At 49.4% G+C, this 24,959-nt stretch overlaps 1 protein-coding gene across 8 annotated transcripts in view; it reads right to left on the bottom strand.

Annotated features, from left to right (window-relative positions):
- The window catches only part of ZNF618 (zinc finger protein 618), a 148,237-nt gene that overhangs the window by 55,799 nt on the left and 67,479 nt on the right, over positions 1–24,959 (bottom strand). For all 8 annotated transcript variants that reach the window (XM_036329768.1, XM_036329770.1, XM_036329771.1 and 5 more), the window contains exon 2: positions 3,754–3,797. In XM_036329768.1, coding sequence (XP_036185661.1) covers positions 3,754–3,797 — 44 coding nt within the window. The remainder of the gene's footprint in view (positions 1–3,753; positions 3,798–24,959) is intronic.

Here is a 24,959-nt window from a genome sequence, read left to right as displayed (position 1 = left end):
ATATGTTATTCAAAAAATAATGATGCAGCCACACGCATGTGGTTATCAAATTAAATGGTTCACCAGTGAAAAATCTTGGCTAAAAAGGACAAGACTCAGCCTAGCCCAAAGCCATTTGACTATTTGGGTAACGGTGGACACGTCTATTTCCCAATTCCCTCCAAGGAAGAGGGATGCCAATCATTGCCTCCGAGGGCCTCTGGGAGGATCGAATGAGCTGTGTATAAACTGCGTAACACAGCAGCCGGATCATGGTAGGCCCTCAGCAAATACAAGCTCCATCCCCACCTGCACCCCCCCTCCTGCCCTCTCGCCAATGCAGGCTCTACAAGAAGTCAATTGCCACCCCTCTGTTACCTTTTCCTAGGAGTGGAAGCTAGCATGGTGGAGATGTGGTGATAAAACAAGCATTTATTGAACATCTACCATGGGCCAGACATGGTGCTAAGGTATACATCTCATTATCACACTTAATAATAACAACATTAAATTATTATTAACATTATTACCAATGACAACACTATCAGGGAGGTACTAATATAACCCCCATTTTAACGACAGGGAAACTGAGGACAGATAACTAGCCCAAAGTCACATATCCAGGAGGCGGGCAGTGCCAGGATCTGAACCCAGGCAGTCTGGGCTCTTTAACACTGAGCTAAGCTGCCTGGCCCTGAGCGGGGCTGGAGAGAGGTCAAGGATGATGGATGCCTGGCAGGCCAGGCATGGAGAGTGGGAGCCACAGCGGGTACGGCTGTTCCACACCCTCCCAGGCCCAAGCGGGAGGCTATGCGCTTTGGATGCAGGACTCACACAACCCAGCTTTGCAAAACGGCATTCCTTAGTCCTGACTAAAATAACCTTTAGAAACTCACTTCCAAGCCTACCTTCTAAGGTCCTGAACATTAGCAACACTTCTTACAACATCTTGTCTCCTGCCATGTACTCTCCTCCTGGCAGCCAGAATGATCCTTTTAAAAACCAAATTGATGCCACTCTTCTGACCAAAATCCCCAGTGGTTCCCCACCTCCAAGGCCCTAAAGAGCCACATCAGCCTCCTTGCTGTTGCTCCAATATGATACACAAATTCCTGCCCCACGGCCCTGCTCCTACTATTCCCCCACCTACTATTCTCTCTGCCTGAAATGTGCTTCTCGCATGATTGCCTGGCTCAGTTCCTCATCTCCTTCAGATCCTCGTTCAAATGCCACCTTCCTGGGGATGCAATACTCCCTCTGGTTCACTAATCCCCCTCCCTGCTTTCCCCCATAGCACCTTTACCACCTGGCATACCACAGAGTTTATGCATTTATTATGTCTCTCCCACTTCCACTAGAACATCAACTCCATAAGGCCAGGGTTGCTGTCTGCTGTTCATTACTATATATCCAGCACTGGGTCATAGGTCAGACTCTGGCATTAAGCAGGTGCTCAGTAAGCATTTGTGGAATGAATGACCGAGAATGATTTTTCACCTTCCCCCCACCCCAACAATCTCCCTGTCTACTCAGTCCTGATCACTTGGTTAGGCAGCGAACACATGAGTCCCTTAACTTCTTCCACCCCTGGCTTCCTTATCTCCAAATGAGAGCGCTGGAGTAGGTTATCTGCAGAGTCCTTCCAGGCCTGAAAACCTTCAACTGACAACAAAAGGCAACAATTTTTCACCACAGCAAGCCCGTGGCTTCATTTACTTGATTATAAAAACCACGTTTCCTTTAGCATTTTCCACAGCCAAGGCCCCGCAGCCCCCACGCCCCCAGAATAAGTGAGGTTTGGCTGAGCTGTGCTCTGTGACTTGTAACCTGCACACCAGGTCAGCATTAACCTCAAGTGCTGGGATCACTGGTCTTGTAAAATCGACCCAGGTTGGGTTACAAGGAAGTAAACCAAACCACATTCGGTTGTCTCTTAGGGTCAGAAACACCATCTCTCCTTGTCCCCCTCAATTTCACACTAATTCCTGAGCAGCCCATGCTGTTGGTTTTGGGGTTTCGCCAGAGGCCCTCTGGAGAAGTAACAACATGGGGTGTTCTGGGCCAAAAGGAAGGTGCTGGGAGGAAAGTAGACCCTGGTGTGTAAGAGAGCGTGCTGTGGCACGGCTGGGAGCTCAGGGGAAGCCCATGTCAGAGGGTCGCAGGTCCTTCAAGGCCGATCCATCTAGCCTACCTCTGACCCCAGGGAGCCTTGGGGCTTTGTTTCCCCATCTGAAACAGGGACTAAGGGAGTCTAATGCTCCACAAAGTGCCTACAAGTCTCAGCCCCACTTGGCCAATCTAACCCAGGCCAGGGTCAAGTTCACCAGCATCAGCTAAGGCCATCTCTTGATGTTTAAGTCGTAAGTCACTTCTCAGATTGAACGCTGGGTCAACTGTATAACATTACCGCTTTGGTCTTTCAAAGATGCGCTACTAGCTTTAATGACAGAATCAATATAAACTCACGTGTTAGCTCCTTTGGGGTCCTTGCCTTCTTGACAGGCCCCCAGCCTATGGCAGAGCCTTTGGCCCCTAACAGTCTCCGCTAACACCTATTAGCTGATCACTTCATACCAAGAAGTGAGAGGGCACAGTGGTTAAGCATATGCATCGGAGAAGTCAGACCTGGGTGAGCATCCTGGCTGTCCTGCTCACTTCCAACTGGGAAGCCTGAAGCCCAAACACATCTCTGTGCTTCAGCTTCCTCGTCTGTAAAGTGGGAAGAAGAGCACCTCCCACTTAGGGCTGTTATAAAGATCACATGAATTTTTAGTAGTAAGCTGATATATGTAAGTCACATAGTCGGGAGCTGACATGTAAGTGCTGACTCAATGGTAGTCATAATTATTAGAAATTTCTTCAAATGACACAGGACCCTAAGGTTTGGATTGGTCCTTCCTGGGGTATATTCTGGCATCTTGGTAATAATACGGGGCTCCGTGACTGAGTATATTCAAGCCTAGGCTAGTCACGGGGAGCAAAGAGATGGCACGCATGCCACCCACCCGCTCCCCTGACTGGGCAGGCATCTCTAATCTATCTCAGCACTCTTCTCCCTCCCGCTGCAGCCATGGGCTGCTAAGACCCAATACAGAGCTCCAGGCAGCCACTAGGACTATGGGGAAACCCGCCTGCTGTCCCCTGACAACAGGCAGATATGCTGGCGTGGGAGATTCATGCACGAAGGCAAAGACCACTTCTGCGTGAGAATCATGAGAAACGGACAGAGCCTTGTCTGTCCCCTGCTGTAGACCCAGCACTTTGAACAGTGCCTGCCACGCAGCAGACACTCAGATATCCATTGGGTGAATAAATTAGCATCACATACATCTGGGCCCGTAGCACACAGCACTGGGCCTAACCTAGCAGGTGCTCAATGAATGAGGGAGGACGGTGGGATAGGCTTGCTCGAACCTCACTTAAGCTCACTGTTTTTAAGCAGAGAGTGCACTCAGCTTCGGCAGGTTCAAGGCCTCGACACAGCCACTCACTCATCACATGACCCTGAGCAGGACCTTTCCTCCCCAACTTGAGCAGCCAAAGGCCTGTTTAGGATTGAGTCATCCTTGGTTCCAGGCACAGGTGCCCACAGAGGACACCAGGAGGTCTGGAGAGTGCTGCCCACAACAGTACATCCTCCAGGGAAGTACGGGTACTTCTCAGCAAAGGGGCCTGGCCCGGACCATCCATCCTTTTGGGAGGAAGAAAGAGGCAAACCAGGGAGAGGTGGCTGCTAGCGGTGAGGGAGGCGTGGTGAGGTGAGGGCGTACCTACCTGCTTGCCGTGCTTTTCCGTCCAGCCGCACTGGCTCCGTCAGCCTGCAAAAGAAACCCGAACACCTGCATTAGCCAAGGGGGGAGACACAGAATTCTACCCTCTGCCACCCTACCAGGCTGCTGTCCAGCACAGCCTTGGGACACGGGTGAGCTGGCCCTGTCCCCTGCTCCATTCCTTCAGGCTGGAAAACTCTGCCCCCAGTGGTGAGAGGGAGTCAGCACACCCCCAACCCACATTTGCTGGGCCCTTTAAATCCAGCGGAGCACCCATTGCCAACACAAACCCAGCAACCACAGAACCCTGGGGACTCGGTGAAAAGTAAGTAACCAGCTAAATCTGAGATTGAATTGCACCGTTTTTATTTTCAGCTGGGATTTCCAATAAAACAGTAGCCGCAGATTTATTCCCACCAACCGGAGGGGGGAAATTCATTTATGTTAAAATATTCTGTCCCCCAACCCTCTGAGCAGGGGGAGGCAAGAGAGTGCTGGTTCCTAATCTCTTTATTTGGGGGCGGGGGTGGGTGGGGAAATAAGGCTGACCAAATTAAATTTTCAGAAATCATAAAATTTCCGATGGAGAGGCTGAGGCCCTGGGGGAGGAGGAAGCTGCCTGCAGTCTCATGAGGACTGAGGGACAGAGACCTGGGGATCCTGAATCCCAGGCCAGTGCTGGGGGGACCGCGATGCGGAGGCCACAGACATGGGAGAAGGCCCAGGTTCCCCACCACCCCTGGTTGAAGAAGCAGCCCCTAGCTTTGTGCCAACGTTTAAAATAATGTAGCTTCAAAATGCTGGCACCCATGTGTTCCCAGATTCAGAATCCTTCCAAGTTTAGAAAGGTGATGTTGCCATGTGTGTTCTGCATTTGGAAACAACCCTGGCGGGGTCTGGGGAGCCCCCAGGACTCAAGCACATTGATGTTCCTACAGAGAAACTCACACCGCTAGCCCCACTGGGGTAGATGAAGAGGGCAACTAGCCTGTTCTCCGAGGTCAAGTCCTGCCACTTCATCAGCGACAAAAAAACCTGTCTTGTTTTCAAACTTTTCGCATTTCAGGATTGTGGATGAAGGATTGGTGACCTAAAATAAACACAGCAGCCGCTGCCTATTGATGAGTGCTTATGGGAAGTTGCAAACTGGCAAAACCAGATGGCGGACTTCAATCCAAAGTGTAAATATATAAAAGTAAAGGCATTTCATCCCCCCCCCCCCCCCCCCACACACACACAAAGGCCACATTTCAGCTTCTCTTTAAAAACCAGTTAATCCAGCAACACAGTCCCCACATGGCCATAGTCAGCTACAGCTGACATACCTCCTTCTACCCTTCCCTCTCGCCTCTTACACAGTCCTCCAGCCTGGCCCCTGTGGGCAACCAGACTCTCTCCCCCTGGAGAACTTCCCAGCAGGTGCTAGTGTACGACATTAAATGCTGCTTATTTAATCCTCTCAATAGGTCCCCCAACACACATACACAATATTCCCATTTTACGGGTTCCGCACAGAGGGTCCTTCAGCCACTTATCCAACACCCATGGCTACAAGCCCAGGTCTGGGTGACTCCAGCGCCTACCTTCTCAGCTCTGTAATATTTTATTGTCCACCAACATCCAGGAGAGCTAATGGAGAAATGGGGTGAGCCCACACCACCCCGACTGTCCACAGGAGGGAAGTAGAAAGGGGAAGGACAAATGGGGAGGCAGAAGCATGAGGCCTGGGCAGGAGAAATTAATGGGATGCCAGTGTATTATTTCAGTAGAAGAACCAAAGCAGAAAATGGCTTGCATATCATTTCACTGGGAGCAGAAGAACAGGATCAATTACAGCCTCTCTCCGACACTGCATTCCTCAAAACTTGTCTGTAAAGCAGCGGGAAGACGTTGTTTTCACGTCCCTATCGTAAGAGGCAGAAGTGGCAGGGGGTGGGAATTCTGTCCCAGAGAGCCTAAAAAAAAACAGTACAATCCCAAATGACCTCTCGCCTTCCAGACTCAACTCTGGCCTTCGATTTCTAGCATTTCATACATATTTTTAATGTTGTCTCTTGTTCCTTTCCTTCATAACAGAGTTGACTAGTTCCAATACAGGGAACGTGGCTGGGTACGAGAGAAGATTCTGGTTTTTGCACACCTGATCATCCCCAGCTACCTTGCCCTTCTATGATGCTTATGATACTGGAGCTTTGTATCACTGCTAGCAACACTCATTTTTGTTTTCCACCCATTTTTATAAAATAAAGACAAAGTGCGAATAAAAATGTTCAAATAGTTGTCTAAACAAATCCCTTTGCAGAGACTAAGGTGGTGGCACAAGGGAAAACAAACCGATGGAGGAGGAGTGCTATCTTGGCAGGAGTAGAGCTGATGGACAATGGGCTCAAGTCAGAACTGTCGAAAATGGCACCTGTCAATCACAGCAGCTGTCAATCACAGCAGCTGTCAATCACAGCATGCGGGCCTGCGTCTAGACCAGGGGTGGGCAAACTTTTTGACTCGAGGGACACAATGGGTTCTTAAACTGGACCGGAGGGCCGGAACAAAAGCATGGATGGAGTGTTTGTGTGAACTAATATAAACTCAAAGTAAACATCATTACATAAAAGGGTACGGTCTTTTTTTTTTTAGTTTTATTCATTTCAAACAGGCCGGATCTGGCCCGCGGGCCGTAGTTTGCCCACAGCTGGTCTAGACCCACCATAATGACAAGGACGACCCCTCCCAGCCCCAGTTGAAGCCCGCAGTGCTAAAGGTGCCAACGCTCAGTGGTAGAGCTCCCTAAGAGGCCAGGCCAGCTTGCTGTGTGTCCTCACCAATCAATACATCATAGCGACCCCTACTGTTCGAATCAGTTGCACCGCTGACACTGCCATTTTCCTAGGCCCCAAGATTCTAATACCAGCACATTCATGTGACCCAACCTGAACCACAAACTCAGGGTAATCTGACTTGATCTCAATTTGAAGTTTAAGAGGACAGGGTTTGCCGAAACCGGTTTGGCTCAGTGGATAGAGCATCGGCCTGCGGACTGAAGGGTCCCAGGTTCGATTCTGGTCAAGGGCATGTACCTGGGTTGCGGGCACATCCCCAGTAGGAGATGTGCAGGAGGCAGCTGATCAATGTTTCTCTCATCATCGATGTTTCTAACTCTCTATCTCTCTCCCTTCCTCTCTGTAAAAAATCAATAAAATATATTTTTTTTAAAAAAAGAGGACAGGGTTTAGACTCAGGCAGTCTGCATTCAAGTCCTGGTTCTGCCATTTCCTAGCTGTATGCTCCTAGGCAAGGTTCCTCATCTGCAAAACGGCAATACTGTAATCCCAGGACCTCCATCATGGGGCTGGCATGAGACTTAAAACAAGGTAACTTACACAGAGTAGCACAGGTAAACGTACTTAGCAGGGCTCAGCTGCAGAGCTGGCCCTGGGCAGCACCAGGGGTCTCCCCGGCCTGTCTCAGGCCTGATCTGAATCCCAGGCTGCAAGTCAGCATCTCATGAGCTTCCACCTAACCCCCCACCACTGAACACGGCGGTGCAGATAGAGTACGAAGCGCAGGCCAGGCATGTGCTGCAATCGCTTAAGTAATGGAACCTCTACTGCTGTCGCCACTACTACTGGGCCATGTGCTCCTAGAGGATATGCAGCTTCCTGCCCAGGCTCTGTCTGGGTCTCCCTTTGAACCTTGGACAAGCTTTCCTTTCCCTGGACCTGAGCTTGCCCATAGGCAAGAACGGGAGCAGGAGCAGGAGAGCTAAGTCAGGTCATCTCCACCCTCTACGTTCATCTCTGTCTTCTATGTGGAGTTGACCCAACCTTACCCAACCCCTCGATGGCAAATGAAATGTGCTGGGGACAGTGGGCCATGAGAGACCCTCCTGCTCACTCTCTCAGAGGTGGGGGTAAAGACAGCCAGACACCCTCAGCTCCCCATCAGGGTACCTAGCCCCATCCATTCCTTATATACTGGCTTCTCCTTAGAACCTGAGCAAGGCTATTTTTGGTTCCATTCAACCCTCCTCTTCCCTCCCCAAATGAATGTTAAGTTGCTCTTTTCCATTCTCTTATTAAGGATTTTCTTGGAAAGAAAATATTATTCCAAACCCAGAAATTTTATTTCTAAATTTGTGCAAATGTAAGTTGTAATACATTAGCTGCATTTCACATTTTGTGCAAATGGCAGAAACAGGCAATTCGTGTGCTACGGGATGGGGGCTGGCCAACGATTTCGATAAAATAAACCCTTTTTTAATTTAAATGCTAATGCACTGAATTAAAATTTAATAACTGAGGAAATTGAAAAGCCGAGCAGGAATATTGGAAATAAATCCAAGCAGAAACAGCTGAAATTAAAAATTCTAGAGAGTGGGAGGATAGCAGCTAAGCTGTCTTATATGATTACATTTTTTTTTTTTTTTTTCAGAATGAAGCAAAAAAAAAAAAAAATCCTATCTCTCGCTGGCTCTGGGGCAGTAAATCCACAGTGCTGTGATTTATTGCTCAATTTTCCTGAGGGAAAAAGGCTTTCTTTCATGCTGAAATATTTCATAAATTTCAAGCCAGCATAAATTCTTAATTTAAAAGTTATGGAGGTCACATTTAGTGCACTGGTACGGTTCCAAAATCTTAAAGGAATAGAGCAACCAAAAAAAAAAAAAGCAAATAGGAGGGGCAGAATTTGCTTTTTTTTTCTCCTCCCCCTTTTTGGTTTTAATTCACAAGTTGAAATTTCATTATTAAAGATTCCTCCTGGATGGATGAAACCCAAGCACGTGGGGACCTGGTGTGTATTTGGAAATCTGCCGCACAAGATGAAGAGATAAAGATTTAATTCAATTATAAAAAGGCTTTTTTTTCCCCCCTTTAAGCCACTTGAGGAATTTCTGGTAAAAATTTCCTCCCTTCACTGCCCCGGAAGGGGTGAGGGTGGGGGAGGGTGGCCAATGTAATGGCTTCTCTTAGATCTCCAATCTTTTGTGCACACTGATATATTCATTTGTTATACAGCTGTTCAGCGGCGGAAAGAATGCTGGGGCGCCCATAATTCTAAGCAAATCAATCAAAAATTAATGATTTGTCATGCTTGCACAATGGAGGAAAACAGCTCCTTGGGTCCTGGCTGCCTGATCTCAGAGAATGAAATGCCTTTCTTGGAAAAGAGAGCCGAGCCAGAGGTTCAGGGAGGCTGGGGTGCCACAGCGAATGTGGGGGCTCACGGTTCCCCCAGCTCGGAGGGGATGGAGGGGGCCAACGCGCTGGGAGGGGGTATCTCCAACATGGCACCTCGGCCAGCCAAGCCCAGGGCCTGGCGCAGCACATTTCCGTGGGGGTCTAACTAGGATCTTGCCTTTTTCCTCCCCCACTGAAACTCCAAAATTACTTCCTCTCTGGAGACAGCAAGGACTCCCCACTCCCGCACCAGATTGGATTGATCCTGTTCACTGTTCGCCAACCTGCTAACACACCCCCATCAGTGCCTTTCACCAACTCAATGGGACGAGGACCACGGTTCCTGCAGCGCCTGCCTGCCCCCAGACTGTGCACTCCTCCTGGACAAAGCCAACGTCTCTCATGTGGCCATGTCTCCAGCACCCAGCTCAGGGCCTAGCACACGGCAAACAGGGTCAAATCCGTTAGTTATTATTTCTCAGGAAATACAGAGAATGGGGTTGCTTGGATGAATGATGAACTGCACTGGCAATTATACTTGGATGAAATATAAGCAACTGATCTGAAGTAATCAATCACTTCTTTACTCATTCAACAGATATTTCCTTGAAAGCCTACTATGTGTCGAGCACCGGGCTCAGCTTTGGGTGGACAAGGTCGAATCCACTGGTGGACCATTCCAAATCCCCCCAGCCCACTGCTTCTGGGGCTGCCTCCACCCTCGGGAGGGAAGAGTGAATGTGCCCCTGGAGTCTTGTCTTCTTTCTTACTAACTTACGTGGATGTCACACTCACAAATATCAAATGCATGTTACTCCTGGCATGTGTGTGTTTCCTGCACATACATGCATGTTAGTTCGATAAACTCTGTTTTGCATGACCAACTGGTCCAATGGGCCCTGTAGGAAGGTGCTCAGACTCAGGAGTGAAATCAAGTGCTCTTGACCTGGAGGCCTGCAGGAGGCAGCACACCCGTGAAAGCACCCGCCAGAGGACAGGAGCACGAGTGTGTCCCGAACAACGCAAGCCGCATCTACCTCTCTCTTTCCTTTCCAATCCCCAGTGGATCCTCAAATGTAACCTGAACTTTCTCTCCCTCCCACTGAGGCACAGGACTCAAATCAGGAGCAGTCATTCGCTCATTGGACAAGCACTTACTGAGCTCCTTCTAGGCGCCAGACACTGTTCTAGGCGTTGGGATACATCCCTGCTCCCATGGCCTTTACATGCAAACGGGGGAGACAGTAACAGTAAGTGTAATAAGTTGGTAAGAAATATGTATGCTAGAAAGTAATCAGTACTATAGGAGGAAAACAGAGAAAGACAGGGGTCGTCGGAAGGTTGGAAACAAGGGAGGAGTAGGGGATGGCAGTTTTAAATAACGTGATCAGAGTAGGCAAACAATGGAAGAAGGTGGCCATGTGGTGTCTGGGAAAGGGAATGGCCAGCGGGGAGACTCGAGGGCTTTGGTGTTTACTCTGAAGAGCCACCAGAAGGTTTTGGCAAAGTGACATCATTTGACTTTCATTTTTAAAAGATCATTCTGGTTGCTGTGTTGAGAACAGACCATGGGCAAGGGTGGAGGCCGATGAGGAGGTGACTGCAGCAGCCCAGGTAAAAGATGAGGGCGGCTGGGACCTGGGTAGTGGCAGTGAGCGGGTGAGGAAGGGTCGGGTTCTGGATGTACCAGAAAGTAGAACCAGCAGGACTTGCTGATGAACTGGATGTGACAGTTGAGAGAGAGTCAAGGAAGATTCCAAAAATCTTGTGTCTTAGCACCAAGAAAAATGGAATTGCATCTCTCTGGTGCATAAAAATATTAATCACAGCACAGCCAGCACTTTATAGATGGTTACACCGCATGGCGTCCTCCCAATAACCCCAAGGAGACACTGCAGTTTAACTATCCCCCTCTGACCGAGAACCAATCAAGCACAGACAGGGGCCAAGCGACTTGTCCAAGGTCACATGGCGGATCAATGGCATGGCCAGGGATCCCATGTGTTCTACACAACTTCAATCTCGAGGACCAAGAAACCAAATCTGGCCCCAAACAATGAAGATGAACTGCTTTTCTATCTACCCCAGATGAAGCACCAGCAGTCCGCGCTTTATTCACCAGGTGCTCCTGAAACACCTATTCAGGGTGACTGTGCCAACCCTGAACAATAGCTTTGCAAGTTATAAAGAGGATTCCATTCCCAGGAAACTAAATATAGCATAAAATCCCGAATTAGACCTTGCTTCTCAGATCACATTCAGCAATATGTTTCTAGCATGTGGTACTCGGCTTTTCATTTCGTATATTTGCTTTCCCAAGAGAACACAGTTACTCAGAGACACTGATGGCCCTGGGTTCCAAGCTTCCGGGGTGGTAGAAGCTGCCAGAGAAGGCTCTCAGTTATAAAAAAGAAAGAAAAAAAAAAGAACTGGAATTCAGATGGGTGATACCATTTTTTTCAAAAGGTATTGATATAGTTCATAAATAGATGTGTGATTCTGAGCAAGGCCTTGGGAGATTGATAGTAAGATGAATCAGACATGGTTCCTTAGTCATTCACCCAGATACTTACTATCTACCAGGTGCCTACAATGTGCTGGTGACCAGGGTAGTTACCGGGGACACAACAGCAACAAGAATCGTGAGGGAGACAGGCAGTGATTACTTCATTACACCATGCTATCGATGTATAGCTTCCAACTGAGATGTGCACTCTAAAGAGAAAAGTCTGGATGCCATGAGCATCTTTGACAACAGGACCCGGTGAAACTGCAGTCGGGAAGGGCTTCCCGAGGGATGGATGCTGGAACAGGGCACACAGAGCCTTGCTCAGTGGGGGAAACGTAAAACCTAGACACAAATGAAGCTAACACCAGCTGGGTGCCAGGGAGCAAGGAGAAGGGCGCCATCTTGCCAGCTGGGGAGCCTCAGGCACTGAACCCCACAGGGCTGCAGACTTCTCTGAGGGCCTTCACCTCCAGAGGAGGGGACCAGCCCATGGACACATCCAGGCTCACCAGAGCTCCTGCCTAGACTCCAGGATGAGGCCAGAGACAAAGAGAGGCCCCAGCGATGCCATCATCGACTGGCCAAGGTTCCAACTACAGGGAAAACCCATGGGAAATGACCAGTGCCTTCATTCCTCTTGGTTACGTTGCCCTTCTGCCTCTTCCCAAGCCCTTGCTGCCTGAGGTCAAGTGTCAAGAAATATATCAAGTTTCCTAGAAATGAAACCAGCACAGGCCTTGTATATTTCACTTGAGTTTCCTCTCCTCTCTCAGCGGGCAGCCATGGGGACAGCAGGACCCTAATACTGACACTATCACCATCAGCATTGTCTTTGTCGTCATCACCAACCGCAAGTGATTACTGAGCACCTGTAAACCAGGCTCATTGACCACCTTAGAAGGCACGTGTACCTCTGAAGGCCACTGCTGGCTGCAGTATGGAGGCAGGAGCCCAACATGAAGGCCACTGTCACCTTCCAGGAAAGAGATGATGATGGTCCGGGACAGCAGTAGAGAAGAGAAAACTCCAGGAATGAGAGCTACTGGGCGTGACAAAGATCACTGCTGATAGAGTGTGGAGAGCACCCAGGATGGCACACAGTAGTTGCTCAATAAATGGCAGGTTTAAAAAATAAACTGCTGCAGCTGTGGTATGTGGAGGGCCTGGTCTCCTCCGAGCACAGACCTGGGCACCTGGGAGGGACGGAAGTAAAAGATGGACCCACCTCCCCGCCAGGGGCCTGACTCACAAACCTTATAAGAAGAGGGAGTCCTGGCCTCAGAGAGGAGGGGCAGAAGCCTCCGCTGGGCTGATGTGAGGAAGTCACCACCCAGACCACAGGCCTTGTTCTCATTCCCAGGGGCCTGCCGGATGCCGGATGCCACTGCAGCTGGAGCTCACAGTCCACATCTGGATCTAAAGGTTCTGAGATAGCTCCTAGTTGTTTAATGTGTGTAAGTTCTACATGCCCAGCTGGGTTGGGTCACAGAGTTCTACACTTGCATCAAAAACTGTGACGTTATTCCCGTGGTTGGGCTCAGCAACGGTTTGGGGGTATTTTTGTTTTGCGTTGTGTGTGTTTTTTTGAACTTTTTATACTGAGATAATTTTACATTTATAGAAGAGTTGCAGAGAAACTACAAGGAGTTTTCTCCTACCCTTCACCCACCATGAAGGGCTTCGGGCAGGGGAGAAACGTAACCAGAATTCTGTCTGCAAATGGGTTGCTGGAGGGGGCAATACGAAGAGGCATTCAGACTAGTTAGGGGTCAGAGTCCAGGGTCAGCTGAGGCTCTCCCTCCCCAGGACCAGCAGTCAAAAGCCTTCAGGCTGCAAGACCAAACCACGCAGAGGGACACAAAGAGCAGGGGTGGTGGTCCCTGGGAGTCAGGAGGGGCACAGGCCCTGACACTTGCTGGTGGGCCTTCAGCGAGTAACTTGACCTCTCACGGCCTCAGTCCTCTCCTCTGTGAAATGGGAATGATGCTGGTGCCCATCTCAGAGCCTGTCGCGAGGACTGAGTTAATCAGCTGCGTGCTTATTTCAGGGCTTTTACATCCAGTGTCACCTTGTGCTATTAATCTAGCTTAAAAGGCCTCCAACGGGGATACTAGCAATCCTGGAGCGTCCAGCATCTACTGAGCACCTCCTGTATGCCAGGCCTGGGCTCGGGCACTGCACGCACCACACCAACCACAGTAAGTGGTAGCGACTGTCCCCAGCCCCGCTGTGGAGACGGGAGCTAGGCTCGCCGGGTGCAGGGACCAGCTGGGGAGAAGCTCAGATGCTCAATTCCAAGTCCATGTTCTCAAACCCTGTGCCATGCTGCCTGAAAAGCCCAGCAGGTGACCTTGGCGACTGACATTCCCCCGTCTTTAAGAGGGGACACACTCCTCTGGGTGCATAAATGCCACTGTTTGTTTTCTTTAAAAAAAAAAAAAAAAGACAACGAAAAATTTCTCAGTTCTTCAGTCACACAGTTAATCTCTCAATTTACAAAAGAGAAAGTCACGTGACTGAATTCCACAAAAATTCTCTCTCCAGGTTTATGATTTTACAGAAAACTCCAGGGAAAACCGCCTGGAGCGAGTTAAAACCAGATCAGCCATAAACCATGTCCTGGTGCAGCCTCACTAGGCCAGGACTCAGATTACTCATTAAATACGTGATAAATATTCGCCTCAGATCAGCAGGAAGTGGAGGGGGGGGGGGGATGGTAAGGGAATGTAAAAAAAAAAAAAAAAGGAAAACTTTTTTGCTTCATGAGGGAAAATACCTATTATAAATAGGTTTACAGAGGGTTATAAGATCCAAATTAGTGAACTCAGAATTGGGGGACAGGGTTTTTATTTTTTTTATTTTACTTTTTAAAAATATGTTTTACTGATTTTTTTACAGAGAGGAAGGGAGAGGGATAGAGAGTTAGAAACATCGATGAGAGAGAAACATCGATCAGCTGCCTCCTGCACGCCTCCTACTGGGGATGTGCCCGAAACTAAGGTACATGCCCTTGGCCGGAATCGAACCTGGGAGCTTTCAGACCGCAGGCCGACGCTCTATCCACTGAGCCAAACCGGTCAGGGCAAGGGGACAGGGTTTTTAAAAGTCACCCCTTAGGTATTTTTAAGTAAGGCAGTAAGAAGAAAACGTTGGTCCTCAAACCTCTTCAAGGGACAAAGTAAAGGGCTCCTGTGACAGGGATGGTCCCGACAGCCCCGAGGCCCCCTCCTCTGACTCCTGTCAGAGGCTGCCTTTGACCTTCCCTCTGCCCTTCCATCCAATGAGGCTGCTGGACTCCCAACTGCGACAGGTGGAGTCAGGCAGACCTGGGTTCAAATGGTCTGGGCCACTAGGAGCGGGGTGACCTGGCTCAAATCGCATCACCTTTCTTAGCCTCAGTTTCCTTGGATGTAAAATAGAGGGGAAAGCCCCTCAGAACACAGCAGCTGGTGGGTACAAAGGCTGGGAGTCTCCAACATTCTCAGCTCGTGCCAACGGCACTACATGAGCCACAGATCTGAAGGATGTCACGATCACGTTGATGGCGGTGAGCAAAATTAATACACTAAAGAAAGCCCCAAGACATTCGGGTCCTTCCCAGACGGTTTACTTGGCCCAGCTCCCAGCACAGAACTTGGAGTGGCCTGGGCTCGGTCCTGACTCCACAACTTCAGAGACAGGTGACACTCGGTGAAGTCACTTCACCCTCCGACAGTTTCCTCCTCTGTCAAGTGGGGATAATAATGGCACTCATCTCACGCGGTTACTTGGGACTACGTTAGTTAACAGATGTAAAGCTCTCAAAATAATGCCTGGCACACAGTAAGTGCTATATAAAACTTATTAAACTTTAGCTATAGCATTTATTAACATTCAGGCAAGTCCCTGTTTTAACCTGAGCTGGTTTCCCTAGCCTTCAACTGGAGCATGTTGACCAGATGGCTGGGTTCTGAGGCCTCTCCAAGTGCGGATACTTGTTGATGCTGTTGTGTCTGTCTTTGCTTATGCTGTCCCCCTGCCTAGACCGCTGTCCTCTCGGACCAGCTGGATCCCAAGCGCCTTCCTGGAACATAGGGGCAACCTCCTAGAGGTCCCAGGGCGTACCTGCGCACGCCTGGGGACACCGCCACTCTCAAACTGCAAATTCTATGAGCATGGCCAGCTTTTAATGAACAGCTCCTCTGTGACTCCACAGCATACAACAGGGGCTTAATAAAGGTCAACTGGTTTGAAACATAAAGAAATTGTCCTGCCAATACTTAGAGAACCATGGTGGTGAATGGGGTCTAGGAAATCATCTAGTCCAAGCGTGGCAAACAGGTTTCATTTCCAGTGCTAATTCTGATCAAATAGCCGTGGCTGCCTGGGACAATGTGTGGACAAGGTTTCTGAGGCCACATCAGAGTTCATCTAGGAAGAGTGCGGTGATTGATTATGGATGTCTGCAGTGAGCGTGGTAAAGCTGGGGATGGTAGCATGCTTGCCCCCTCAAATCTAGTCCAACACCATCCTTTTATAGAAAGAGAAACTGAGGTCTCCTGACCCCCAAAGCACTGTTTTTCTGATGATTACATTCTCATTTGTAAAGTCATCCCTACAAGAAGGAGGAGCTGTGGCCTTTTAAAATTCAGCGTAAAGAGATCTCAAAGAAGAGAGAAGACCAGAGACAAAGAAATACACACAGAAGAAAACTATGTGTAAAACACAAGGCTCGCTTTGGTTTGAAAGAGAAAGTATTACAGAAGGACACAGTAGATGTTCTAAGAAAGAATTTTTCTTTTTTTAAAAAAAGAAAAGTCTGCCACACATGCTCAAAGTAGAAATCTTACAAATTCCTATTGCAAAATAACTCTTGGTCAGCCAACCACAATCTCTATAAATATATCACAAGATCAACAGCCCAGGCAAATGGGGGGGGGGGGGGAGATGACTGCATGAATTTTTTAAACATCAAAATAGTTCTTCTCGCAGGAGTCACCCATTTTCCTACAAAATGAGAGACCCATGAAGAAAAGAAAGGTTGTAATTCTCCACATCCCAATGGGCACCTGCTGAGAAATCTAGACAGCCAGACGATTCTGAAATTCTTTTACAATTCTGTTTTCTTTGCAGGGGGGTGGGGGGAATCTGGTAGCTTGAATTTATTAGGGCAGCCATGATCTTACAATGACTTCCATGGAATTACTCAGGGTGGGAAGAGCCAAATGTTCTAAGGGGCCTGATCTGGGTGGTCTGTCCTACATGATCTGGACCAGAAAAATAGAAGCCACTCTAGGTCTTTCAGGGGGAGGGGGGCGTTTAATATAGGGATTTGAGTACACAGGTGATGAATGGGCTGAGAAGTCACACAGGGGACAGGAAGGCAACCAAGGATTCCCATATGAGGAAGCTGCTGCTACAACCTCTAGGCCTGGGGAGAGAAAGGGAAGAGATGATGTTACCAGAAGTTGGGGCTGTTCAGCAAAGGATTCCCAATGGGAATGGATCACTGAGGGGCTGGAGCTACACAGAAAACAACAGGAGAGGCAGACAGTGAGAAGGGAGAAATACCCTGGGCTTGCCCCTTCTTCCCACCTGCAGGCATCCTTCTTGCTCAATTATTCAAAGTCCAGAGAGCAAGGGCACCTGGGAAATGCAGTTCCTTGTAATACAGAGCACAGTAAAGGGAAGCAGGGATGGAGCTGAGTGAGGCCAAACCAACAGGCGATCAGCTCGGATCAGGAAACTCCTGGAGAGTTGCAACCACTTGATGGCTGTGTCCCGCACAGCTCACCAAAGAAAGGGTTCCACCTGAGTCCAGTTTCCCCGTGTGGACTGTAACTTCCTCAGAGGGAAGGACTACCTTCCCTCGGACTGTATCTTCTTCCACACTCCCCCAGGAGAATCACAGCTCCGCTAAAAGGGCCCTGAAAGTCTGAGAAATAGAAGCTTGGCCAACCAGGCCCAGTCTCCCAACACATGGGATGTCTGGATGGCCTGCCCGCATATTTTTACTTCGGATCTTGGCTGAAATCTGCTACTGACAGGAAATTCACAATGGGGAAGGCTGGTTGTCCCTAAGCTGTTACTCAGAAGACCCAAGCAACCAACGGCCACTCTAGAAGCATCTCCTAAGCAGAGCTAGAACGCTATGTTCATCAGGACCAGGAGTGGAGGCTCTGTGGTACCGAAGTCTGATGCCAGCTGGGCTGGCTGAGGGAGAACACCCCTAGCACCTCAGGGCTTTCCACCTTCAGGGCTACTACTCCAGATTCACACTGGAACTTGATGGCGCTGTTTTATGAACCACATCATAAAAGACAAGAGCATTCATGTCCCATAAGGCGTAGACTCAATCCTGTACACTTCTTTGTCCTGGCTGTGATGGAAGGCTTGGTTTCACACTACATTCTGCCCTTCCCCTTCATTGAAAGTACCATTCCCCCCTCCCCCAAGCCACAATGCCGACCTCCCTCCCCTGTTTTCTTAAAGCACTTATTGCCTGGGCCATTCAAATGGTATTGATCAACCAGCTGGTACACTCAGTCATCTTTTTATGACCTGTCTTCCCAGCTGGACCATGCATCTTCCCCGGGAGGGGCCCTGCCTCTGGATTCCCCAGTGCCCACCACGTGGTCCAGCACATAGAAAGCATCTACACAGCATCCTTAAAGGGGAAGATGACCCAGGTTCCCAGAGCTGAGTGTGGGGCGAGGTAGCAATAACACATTCTATCAATGCCCCAGATTTGTTTAGTGATTGACGACTTTTATTTTTTATTGTTGTTAATCCTCACCCGAGGATATTTTTCCATTGCTTTACAGAGAGTAGAAAGGAGAGAGAGAGACATATCAATGTGAGAGAGACATCAGTTGGTTGCCTCCTGCAAGTGCCCCAACTACGGATGGGGAGTGAAGCCACAACCCAGGTACCTGCCCTTGACCAGGAATCGAACCCATAACTCTGCAGTGTGCAGGCCGATGCTCTAACCACTTAGGAACACGGGCCAGGGCAATTGGTGAGATTTTTACATCCATTACTGCATTTAATTCTTTACAAGGTAGGAGTCGTGATTTCCATTTCAGAGAGAAGGGAGTGGAGGTTCAGTGACTTCGCCCAAAACCACTAGGTACTGGCAGGGGTGAGAATCAAACCCAGTTCTTCTTCCAAGACAAATACCGAGTTCCTTCCCTCTTCTGGCTCCAGTCTCCCTTTCTAAGACCCCATGTCTTGCTTCTCTTTCATGAAATGAATTGATTTAATGAAATCATTAAGTGATAAAGAGAGTTAATAAATGTAAGGCTCTTAGAAGAGTGCCTGGCACAGACTAAGTGCTACATAAGTAATGGCTAGCACTGTCCTCACTGTTACCATTGTAATTTCTTCACTGCTGTAAAACTCATTTCAAAACGTCAACTCACCACAACCTCAACAGTTAGCATGCTTCATGGCCAAAGCAGCAGAATATGGAAAATGCCCACATTTAATTAAAACCAAAGAAAGTCAAATGACTTAACGGTTAAGAAGAGATATTTGAAGATATTATATCATTCCAGAAGTCTATCCAAAGCACTGTACCAGGCAACCACCAACACTCTATTCAAAACTACGCTAGACGCTCCCTTCCTCATCGACTTCGTGGACAACACCTTAGTGCACAAAACACAGTACTTTCTCATTGTCTTTTGAGCCAGAAAGCCTGTTGTGCAGAGGGAAAAATAAAGGTTCAGAGTAGAGGTAACACGTTCAAGGTCACATGTGTTTAAACACAACCTTCGAGTTCCTTTCATGAGTGTTAGCCTTCTTGCTGCCTTGTCAGGCCCTGCGATCACGGGCGCTATGTGTTTTAGGCACATAAAAGTCAATACCCCAGGCACCAGCTCACTGCTTGACCCAAAGGGTTTAGTGCAAACGAAACAAGTCAGCAACTACCAACCCAGCTAAGACAGACGATGAGAAGGCAGCATTCTACCATGTCAACTCTCCCAAATGGAGTTCTTCCACGAGAATCTCCAAAGCACTGTGTCCCCCTCAGCTGTCACATCCACTGCCACCTTTCAGTTGGCACTATCACAACAGACTTACCAACCCTCATATCCTCTGACCTAGTAATCCACTTTGAGGAACAAATTCTATGACTATCGCCTAAAAGAAGAAAAAGGATTCACGCACAAAGATGTCCACTGCATTATTTATCATAAAAGCTGGGGAACGGCCTATATGCACAACAGTGTCAACAAATATATATTCGGGAAGCCATTAGAATGAATGCTCACAAATGGTGAGGAGCTAAATAAAAAATGCCTAAGTGCTGAAGTGAAATGACAAGATCAAAATCAAAACTAGATACGCATACAATTTCATATAAACAAACAATACATGCACATAGATAGTTGCCCCAAAAGCACTTGCCCTGGGTGGCTCAGAAGGACATGACTTTTTCCCCTCCTTCCTGCTTAGCTTCCTATCATGTCTACTTTTGAGGGAAAACTCACTCTAGTTTACACATATTGCACATCTATAATGGCAGGTTTCAGGATAAGGTGACTTCCTGGATGACATCCTTCTCCAGATTAAAGACCTATATTTACAGTCTGTCCTCGTGAATGCAGCCACTTGAGTAGACATAGTGGCTGGACCCAGGTGCATCATCCACTGGCAAGTTCAGCCCTCAGGGCATTCAAGCTCCACCTGGGAGCTGAACAAGATGAACCTGAGACCACCTTCAAGCACTTAGATTTTCTAAGAGGCTCTTGAGGGAGGTAATCTTTAAACCTGTTGCCTTTTTAGTACAACAGACCACAGTAATTATAGACAGCTTGAGTGCATTGAGATACTATTATGTGCCAGGGACTCTACAAGGCTCATCAAATGTGTCTGAACTCATCCAACATCCTCATTAACTAAGAATTATTCATCTACTTTATGACTGGGGAAACTGAGGTCCTGACAGGCGAAGTGACTTGCCGTTGTGGGGAACCAGATCCAAGTGAGAATGCTCGGAGAGGAGCAGTCCCACCACATGGCATGGTCTGGAATGTGAATGTCGGTTGGGCATCTTTAGTAAACCATCTCATTTTATCCTCACAACTAACTGTGCAGTGAAGAATATGGCTGCCATTTCTCTGGACCTTCCCAGAGTTCCTAGTACACTGTAATATTATAGATAAAGTAACTGAGGCTCAGTGAAGGTCCGCTTTACTTGCCCCAAATCACACAGCTAGTAAGGAACAGGGTTAGTATTAGCACCCAAGCTTGTCTGGCCCCAAAGCCCATGTGCCATACCAACTATCAGGCTATACCTAACCCCCCCCCCCCCCTCCCCGCAGAAGGAAAGGAAATGAGAGCTATAAGGAGTCAGAGTGCACCACTCTATAAGGAAATATGCTCAGAGGGGCAGTTTGCCCACAGGCGGTGAGCTCCCCAGGGGAGCTGTGTCATCAAAGGACGGGCAGCCATCTGGTGAAAGAATAATCAGTGGATACAAGCAAAAGGGTGGGTCAGCTATGACTGGGGCAGGGATGGGAGAGCAGGGGATGAAAAGGGTGGTGTTCCTTGCCACGATATTTCGGTTCTGGATCCTTCTGGAAGATCCCAGACTTTCCTAATTGCCCAGCTCGTCATCCTCCGCATTTAAAGGCCACCATCTTTTAGTGATATGTTGCGGACCAAATATTTCATTTCCTTTTTTCCCCTCTTCCTGGCTTCACAAGTGTAGTAAAAAGTTAATGAATCTATAAATTGCTCACTGGCTTTAAAAAAAAAATGAAAAAGAAAAGAAAAAAAACAGTTAATGGAAATTTTAATGAAATCGTCCCTTCTGCATAACTGATGGCAAACCCAGGGACAGAATACCTGGCACTGCATGGCCCACGTCAGGTGCCATGGGAACTTGAGAACCTTTTACCGAAAGACAGTGCGGTCCCAAGCTCATGGACGTCCGAGGTGGCAACATGAGTGACACTTACCCAAGGGCAACATCGTCAGCACATTCAACGATCAAACCCCATTTCTGAGAAAAAGAAAATGGCGCACTGCACTGAGGCATGAGGCCAAGGTTTGGGACTTGACACCAAAGGTGGGAGAACGCACAAAACTGAAAATCCATCGACCCTACTAGGGTTCCCAAGAGGAGTCCATCGACACAGTGTGAGTCCCTGAGCTCGCCTCCTCTGGAAATGCTGGAGTCCACAGAGGAGAGGTAGGTATATTTGGGAAGTGCGTTCTGATACATACTCCCTATTCACAAGTACCGTTCTGATGTCTACTCTATGTCGGGCCTGGAGCTAGACCTTATAGACCCAAATCTTTCTGATATGCCCCCCTACAGCATGGAAAGCAAACATGCCTACCCTCGCTTTAACTGGCAAGGAAAGGGAGGCTCAGAGAAGTGACCACCTCAGGGTCACGCACTAGTCCATCCCCACCACGGCAGGTCCGCAGGCTGGCAGTCAGCACTCATGAAAAACCACCCAGGCATCCTTCCAGCCTCCATTCAAAGTCCTCCAATCCAACAGCCCCTACCTGCAGCCTCTCTGGTCTTTCTAAGATAGAAGTCTGACCCGGTCATTCCCTGTTTAAACCTTCACCGAGTCCCCTTCCCCTGCCAAGGTAAAATCCACACTCCTTCCCAGCTGCCACAGCACAATCCTCACGCCTAATGCTCCGGCCACACCAGGCTTCCTGCACCTGCTCCTGGCTACCTCTCCTCCCCCTCCTTCAGTCAAGTCTCATCCTAGACATCACTCCCACCAGGAAACTTCTCAGTATCTCTACTCTACCCTATCCACCTCTCATCTCTCCCTGGCCAACCAAGGCAGAGCTAGGTCTCCTCTGATATATACTCTTCCCAATGGTCCCACTGCTCAACTACCTACCTGCCTGCCACCTTCCCTGGCCATGGGCAGCCCCAAGGCAGGGACCAGAGCTGCTCAGAATGGGTGGGGTAGCAGGAGATGTCTTCCTGTGGCATGCTTGTCACACAACAGGCTCAAACCCTGGGATCAGGTCCAGCTCTGCCAAACTTCCCCAGCCTCCACGAGGGAGAATCACATGGACCAGCAACCCATGGCCATGGGGGTGGGGGGGGGGGTGATGGAGCATTGACAAGAGATGGAAGAAATGTAGTTTCCTTCAACCTCCTCGCCTGTTCATTCTTTTCTCAGAGGATAAAAGTGGTGGAGAAAGAGTCAGAGAAACGAGATCGAGGAACAGAAAACCACAGACGGGCAGGAACAGGGGTGCCACAGCACATGCTCAGGACAGCGGACACAGGCCCACGGTTGTCGTAAGGGTGAGCTGGGCCAACTGCAAAGCGACATAGACACCGACACCAGACACCGGCAGCCAGGACTCTCAGGAAAGGCACGTGGACAAGAAATACCTGGGAATTTTAATAGCTGCTTTTAGTTTCCAGAGATTTTGACGCCTCTTTCTCTTTGCTTTTCCCCTAAACCAGTTACAATTAGCATTGAGGGATATAATTACGTTGTTAGTCTAATTGCCTGTTTGAAGCGGGATCTACAGGGGTTTAATGGGAGATTTGAGGGGGAGGGCATATGAAATAAAAAGTCAGGATAATCACAGAAGAGATGTGTAATAGGACTTTCTTCCCAGGTGGAGACGAGGCCTGACCTGCACCAGAGGCCAGGGAATCGCATCCCCGCCAACTCCCTCGCCCGGCTGGCGGGAACACACGACCAGGCGGCGGATGTCACTGGAAATTGATTTCGGAGACGCTGACCTAATTAATCAGGAAAAGATCCTAGAAAGGCCCTCGGATTGGAGCCTTTGCACTGACTGGCAGGGACACACTTACACTTCGGCGGGCAGTATCTTCCTGGTCGGGGCGAGCGTGGCGGCAGCTAACAGAGCTAGACTTGCCCCTCACTCTGGTCCTGTGCAGGGGAACCCTGGCGACAGTCATTAGAGGGAAGCAGCTCTGAGCTCAGGATGAAGAGGAACCTTCTCCTCCAGGGCCGGAGGCCAATGGCAAGATAGTGAGCACCTTGACAACAGGGCATTCAAGCTGGATGATCATGTGGTGGGGACACAGAGGAATCGGGGTGAGGAAGAAGCCGATGCCTCTGAGCGACTGTACAAACAGAGAGGAGAGGGGCCTAAGGGGTCTGCAGGGACAGCGAGGGAGAGAAATGTTCTCTTCACATCAGAGGACCCTTCCGCCCCCCAAGCTATGGGACTTCCATCCTGAAGACCTAGCCCTTGTATCTGGAAAATGCTCCTTCTCCAATTACTCCCCCCACCCCACCCCACCCCAATTACAGGTAGCAATTTGCAGCCACCAAAAGCTACCTCCATGTGGGAAATGTGACGCTCCAATGCAGAGGCCAAAGCCAGGCAATCGCACAGGCGATCATGGTCACCACAGCGGCCCCGCTCTGCTCCAGGGCCCTCTTCTCCATCGTCCCAGGTGACAGACGCGCATCTACCCCTCGGACGGGAGAACCTGCACTCACGCCTAACCCCTGCCACTCTGCGGCTGAGGAACAGGCAGAGAGCACCTGCCCCGCGGTCCCTCAGTGTCCCTTCTTGGGGGGAAGGGGGAAGAGTGCAGATAACTTCATCAGAAAGATCTGACCCCGGGTACACACCTCACCGGTAGGAGGACACTGCCCTCTGAAGTCCTTGCACCTGTAACTGCCTGAGCCCAGCACAGCCGGCTCCGAAGCACATGCTGGCACACAGTGGGCACTCAAAATGATGCACTTAACTGGCATCTACCAAGAGGGTTTGATAAAATGACGTGTGTCCTTTTAATCCAGTAATTTCTGTTCTGAAACACCTGAGCTTCGGGGTCAGAAGACAGGGTGTCCAAGTGCCTTCTAGAACCTTCCAGTTCCCACAGCCACATGTCTCCTGGGACCCCTCCTCGGATCTGACAACTGCAAAGCTGTGAGGCCCCGCAATACTCTTTAAGGCCCTGAAACGTTCCACAGAGAAGTGTGAGGATCTGGGTTTCCAGGCAAAGGCAGCCACACAGGGGCCACGGAGTCTGCAGAGGCGGCCTCCACTGCCCTCCCCACCTGCCTCCTGACGAGCTCGTGCCTCTCTCCAGAACAGTCAGGTTCCCAAGCTCAGGGCTGCCCGGGAGGAAGGAGTGCTGCCGGCTCCCTTCATTTTCTCCACTCAAGGCCGACAATGGCGATGGAGTGTGCTCAAGGCCCTCAGTACAAAGGGAGCGAAATTCCAGCGCGCCATTTATGAGGCTGCGCTGCGCGTATGACCCAGGGCAGGAAGACTCATTGAAATCCAATAAAGATGAGGGGCGGGGGAGCTGCTCTGTTCTGGCACGGCCAATAGCATCGCCTTCCCCGCCATCTGCCGGCTCTGCCCCGACCAGCCCCGACCGAGGGGAAGCAGGCTGCCATTCTGACGCTCTCTGTCAAGAGCAACAAGACGGTGACCCCCCCCCCCCCAAAAAAAAATGTCCTGGACTCACCCTTCTCTCGGGCTTTCTTATAGGGACTCAATTCAAAGGCCTTCCAAAGTCAGAGGCAGCTGTGGGTTTCTTTAGGGGAGTGGACAAGG

This window comes from Myotis myotis, unplaced genomic scaffold, assembly GCF_014108235.1.
Source record: "Myotis myotis isolate mMyoMyo1 unplaced genomic scaffold, mMyoMyo1.p scaffold_m19_p_12, whole genome shotgun sequence".
Classification (NCBI taxonomy): Eukaryota; Metazoa; Chordata; class Mammalia; order Chiroptera; family Vespertilionidae; genus Myotis; species Myotis myotis.
The sequence above is the reverse complement of the archived record's forward strand: the minus strand, read 5'-3'. Positions and strand labels throughout refer to the sequence as shown.